At 44.0% G+C, this 5,408-nt stretch overlaps 1 protein-coding gene across 1 annotated transcript; it reads left to right on the forward strand.

The window, feature by feature from the left end:
• Positions 1-3,974: 3,974 nt before the first annotated feature.
• LOC137942875 (uncharacterized mitochondrial protein AtMg00810-like) lies at positions 3,975-4,851 on the forward strand. Its single transcript, XM_068788598.1, has 2 exons — positions 3,975-4,343; positions 4,465-4,851. The coding sequence occupies exons 1-2, from the start codon at positions 3,975-3,977 to the stop codon at positions 4,849-4,851; spliced, it is 756 nt and encodes a 251-aa protein (XP_068644699.1).
• Positions 4,852-5,408: the final 557 nt, after the last annotated feature.

The raw sequence follows: 5,408 nt of genomic DNA on the forward strand, positions 1-5,408 counted from the left end.
TAACCAAATATGATGAATTAATTTGAACTAAACACTAATTATATCTTAAATTATCAAGCAATAATCTCATTAACTACTTGCACAACAGGAAACGTCTGTTATGATATGTTAAAATGTATATTAAATGTAATTTATATTCATAATTGTTGTATAATTTGGAATTTGTATATAGGGTTATTTGATTAGGCTTAATGGGATGAGGGGGTATTGTCTTGGGCCCATGGGCCATTTTGTAATAGGAAAACCTAAAGGATAAAAAGGGGGAAAATCCCCAACGGAAATAATTTTGGATTGATCTTCGTGTGTTTCGTTTCGCCGTGAAACCAGAGAGCTACGCTCTCTCTTGTGGATGTTTGGACTATTCGGTCAGTCCCTTGATCTTGTTTTGTCATGGTATCAAAGCTTTGAAGAGAGAGTAACCGTCTGACGTATTTTTTGTCCGACGACCGGCATTGTCCGACCATTTTTTTTTCTCTTCGCGTTTGGCATTGATTTCGGGCGCTGTTAGAAATTCTTGTCGGGTGGTTCCATTGTCGGATGAGTTACAGAGGTTCCGTTGCCAGGAAGGGGGTTCTCGCTGGAAAGGGAAACGAAAGGGGTTGTCGGAAAGTATTCTCCGAGCTCGGAAACATTGTGGTTCCGTCGTCGGAAAAGCTTCATCGGTGGTTTCGTTGCCGGAGAAGATACAACGGGACAGGGGTTCTCGCCGGGACACTCGCTGGAAGGGGGAACGAAGGTAAAAAAAATTTTTCTCCCGCGCGTTCGTTTCGGGTGATTATTTGGCATATGGTCATTTTGCAATTTGAGACTCTTTGGCGGCCGCTTTGCAATTTCTGAAAGTTTGGGGGGCCATTCTGGAATTTCTAAAGATGCGAGGGTTCTTTTAGAATTTCTAATAGTTTGGGGGTCTAATTCGAATTTCTATTAACCTGGGGGCAACTCTTGGATTTCTACAAGTGTAGGGGTCTATTTGCAATTTCTGAAAAGTGGGGGTATATTTGGAATTTCTTATCTTACAGGGTTGCATCAGGAATTTTGCTAGATTCAATTTTATCATGTCAGCAGATAAGTCCGATTTCGTTCCTATTCTGTTCACGGGCAAGAACTACGGTACTTGGGAATTTTAGTTCCGGTTATTTGTTCAGGGAAGAAGTTTATGGGGTCATATTGATGGGAGTGATCCGGCACCTGGCGATGCTGATGCATTGTCAAAATGGATCATCATGGATGCTAGAGTTATGACTTGGATACTTGGATCTCTTGAGCCTCACCTAGTCCCAAATCTGAGGCCCTACAAAACTGCCGCCGATATGTGGAATTACCTCCACAAAGTTTATCGTCAAACCAGCACGGCCCATCGATTTCAAGTTGAATATGAACTTGCAAATTTCTCCCAAGGCAGTCGTTCGATTGAAGAATATTTCTCGGGCTTCCAAAATCTATGGGCTGACTACACTGACATTGTTTACGAGGATGTCCCTATTGCTGCTCTCTCTGCTGTGCAAGTTGTCCATGACACCAGTAAACGGGATCAATTCTTAATGAAGCTTTGTCCCAATTTTGAGATTGCTCGATCACATCTGATGAATCGTCATCCGGTGCCGTCCCTAGATGCCTGTTTGAGTGAACTTCTCTGGGAGGAGCAACGCCTTACTACTCAGGCTGGCATCGAACCTCGCGTTCAGGCTGATCTCTTGGCTCCTATAGCTTATGTAGTACAAGGAAGGCCTCAGGGTCGGGACACCAGCTCTGTTCAATGCTTCCACTGTAAGGCTTATGGTCACTTTGTTCGGGACTGCCCCAAGAAGTCGGTTCTATTCTGTAGCTACTGTAAGGTTGGGTCATCACATCACCGTTTGCCCTACATGGCCTCCACGGAGGAAGCCTACAACTTATCATGCATCCACTGGTACATCTAGTTCTGCCACATTGCTGCCTGCCGTTTCGGTCCCTATCATTCCTATTCCACCAGCACCTGCCAGTTCCACCACTCTCACTCCTGAAATGGTACAACAGATGATCATTTCTGCCTTTTCTACTTTTGGTATCTCAGGTAAATAGAACCTTTCTACTCAACCATAGTATTTTGATTCTGGTGCCTCTAACCACATGACCAACAATGTGGTATATCTTTCGAATGTCCAAAAGTATGATGGCAATCTACACATCAACACTGCTGATGGCAGTACTCTGCCTATCAGTGCTGTTGGTGATCTCTCTCCATCTTTAGCTGATGTCTTTGTGTCTCCTGACCTGTCGACAAACTTTTTGTCTATTGGTCAATTGGTTGATAAAAACTGTAATGTTCAGTTTTCTCGCTTTGGCTGTGTTGTGCAGGATCAAGCGTCGGGGAAGGTGATCGCGAAGGGGCCTAAAGTGGGCAGGCTATTTCCACATAAAGTCTTTCTATCCACTGTTATTCCACGTTCTCCTATACTTTCTTTTGCTTGTAATGTTGTTGGATCTGGCCCTACGTTGTGGCATAGACGTCTAGGCCACCCAAACTCGGCTGTACTTCGTACATTATTTAAATCGGGTTTATTAGGCAATCAAGATTGTACTTCTCGTGACACGTCTTTTGACTATTCATCATGTAAACTTGGAAAAAGTAAAACTCTATCATTTCCGCATCATGCCTCGCATGCCTCCCACTGCTTTGACCTTATTCATAGTGATGTTTGGGGAATTTCTTCCGTTATCTCGCATGCACACATTAAGTACTTTGTCACCTTTATTGATGACTTTAGTCGATTTATCTGGGTCTACTTCCTACGAGCTAAGTCTGACGTTTTTGTTGTTTTTAAGAGTTTCTTGCACTCATTGAAACCCAGTTCACCGCTCACCTTAAAGTACTCCACTCTGACTCTGGAAGCGAGTACATGTCGGCAGAATTCCAAGAATTTCTTCAAAATAAAGGCATTATCTCTCAACGTTCTTGTCCCTCGACACCCCAACAAAATGGTGTTGCTGAGCGCAAAAATCGTCACCTTCTTGATATGGTCCGCACCCTTCTCATTGAATCATCCGTTCCTCCTAGGTTTTGGTGTGAAACTCTCTCTACCTCTGTCCATTTAATTAACCGCCTACCCTCGCCTGTCTTGCATCATGTCTCTCCCTTTTTTTAAATTATTCGGTTATTCTCCGTCCTACACAAATCTTCGGACGTTCGGTTGTGTTTGTTTTGTGGATTTACCTGATCATGAACGACATAAACTTATAGCTCAATCTGTTATGTGTGCATTTCTTGGGTATGCCAATTCTCAAAAGGGCTATGTTTGTTATGATCCTCAGGCGCGTTGAGTCTGTGTTTCTAGGAATGTGGTCTTCTTTGAAAACCAATATTTCTTTCCCTCTCAAGTTACACTTCCATCTACCTCTTTGTCTAGTTTGACGAGCTTTGATGAGCCTCAACCCACTGCTTCGCTGCCCTCTTCTCCTGATCCTCCCTCTGCTCCTGCTCCCCTCCATCTTCGCAGATCTACACGTAGTTCTCACCCTCCTGACCGGTATGGTTTTCCCTCCCCTGTATCTCTGGTAGCTACTTTGTCTTCTATTTCCATTCGTTCTGGATATAAACAGGCTATAGCCCATGCGTGTTGGCAAAAGGCCATCCAAACTGAACTATAAGCGCTAGAGGAGAATCACACCTGGGACATTGTGGCTTGCCCTCCCATTATTTGGCCTCTTGGAAGTAAGTGGGTCTTCTCTATCAAGCTGCGTTCCGATGGATCGTTGGATCGGTACAAAGCCCGCCTTGTGGCCCTGGGGAACAGGCAGGAATATGGGATTGATTATGAGGAAACTTTTGCCCCAGTTGCCAAGATGACCACAGTCAGTACTATCTTAGCCATTGCAGCCTCTCAATCTTGGCCATTGCATCAGATGGATGTGAAGAATGCCTTTCTCCACGGTGATCTGCAGGAAGATGTCTACATCCTCTCCTGATAACATCTACAAGCTACGACGTCCTTTGTATGGGCTTAAACAAGCTCCATGGGCTTGGTTTGAGAAATTTTGTAGCACCCTTATCCTCCACCGGTTTACCCAGAGTTAGTATGATTCCTGCCTCTTTTATCATAAGTTTGTTGCAGGCATGGGTCATTCTCTTGGTTTATGTGGATGACATCATCATTTCTGGCACTGACTCTAGACTGATTACCACTCTTCATACGGTGTTGCATGCCACTTTTCATATGAAGGATCTTGGATGCTTCACCTACTTCTTAGGGCTAGAGGTCCATCACACACTCAAAGGTATTTTCTTAAACCAACATAAGTGTATTCAAGATCTCATCACACTCGCTGGGTTGGAGGACACATCTTTGGTGGCTACCCCTATGGAGGTCAATGTCAAATATCGAAAAGATGAAGGGACTCTCCTTTCCGACTATCTATCGACGACTAGTCGGGAGTCTCATCTACCTGACTACTACTCGCCCGGACATTTCCTATGTTGTTCATAAGGTCAGTCAGTTTATGGCATCTCCTCGACACCTTCATCTTGCGGCCGTTCAGTGCATCATCCGCTATCTGCGCGGCTCCCCTACTCGTGGTTTATTCTTTCCTACTGGCTCCATGCTACATCTGGTTGTCTACAGTGATGCTGATTGGGCAGGGTGTCCCAATACCCGTCGCTCTACTTCAGGCTGGTGTATGTTTTTAGGCGATGCACTAATTTCTTGGAAATGTAAGAAACAAGATCGAGTGTCCAAGTCATCTACCGAGGCCGATTATCGTGCTATGTCTACTGCGTGTTCGGAAGTTATTTGGCTCCATGGTCTTCTTGCAGAGCTCCAGTTTCCTCGGGCCTCCTCTACACCGCTACATGCAGATAATACAAGTGCTATATAGATTGCAGCCAATTCGGTTTTTCATGAGCATACCGAGCATATTGAGGTTGACTGTCACTCCATCCGCGACACTTTGGAGCGCCGGGTAATATCTCTACCGTACATTTCTTCGGATCTTCAAGTGGCCGATGTCTTCACCAAAGTATTGTCTCAATCCCGACATAATTTTTGGTTGGCAAATTGTTGCTAGTTGACTCACCATCATCAATTTGAGGGGGGATGTTACGATATGTTAAAATGTATATTAAATGTAATTTATATTCATTATTGTTGTATAATTTGGGATTTGTATATAGGGTTATTTGATTAGGCTTAATGGGATGAGGGGGTCTTGTCTTGGGCCCATGGGCCATTTTGTAAGAGGAAAACCTAAAGGATAAATACTTAAAGAAAGGGGGAAAATCCCCAAAGAAAATAATTTTGGATTGATCTTCGTGTGTTTCGTTTCGCTGTGAAACCAGAGAGCTACACTTTCTCTTGTGGATGTTTGGACTGTTCCGTCAGTCCCTTGATCTTGTTTTGTCAACGTCAACTCTGGATTTTATCGTGATTCGTGCC

The sequence above is a fragment of the Aristolochia californica genome, unplaced genomic scaffold (genome assembly GCF_029961685.1).
Source record: "Aristolochia californica isolate CCGP_79_NKW_82.1479 unplaced genomic scaffold, dmAriCali1.0.hap1 SCAF_10, whole genome shotgun sequence".
In the NCBI taxonomy this organism is placed as follows: Eukaryota; Viridiplantae; Streptophyta; class Magnoliopsida; order Piperales; family Aristolochiaceae; genus Aristolochia; species Aristolochia californica.

Bases quoted from the DNA above. Each gene is read 5' to 3' on its own strand.
- LOC137942875 (XM_068788598.1), top strand. From the start codon at position 3,975: ATGGGCTTAAACAAGCTCCATGGGCTTGGTTTGAGAAATTTTGTAGCA. The intron at 4,344-4,464 runs GTCAATGTCAAA...GTTGTTCATAAG, and splicing joins TGGTGGCTACCCCTATGGAG to GTCAGTCAGTTTATGGCATC.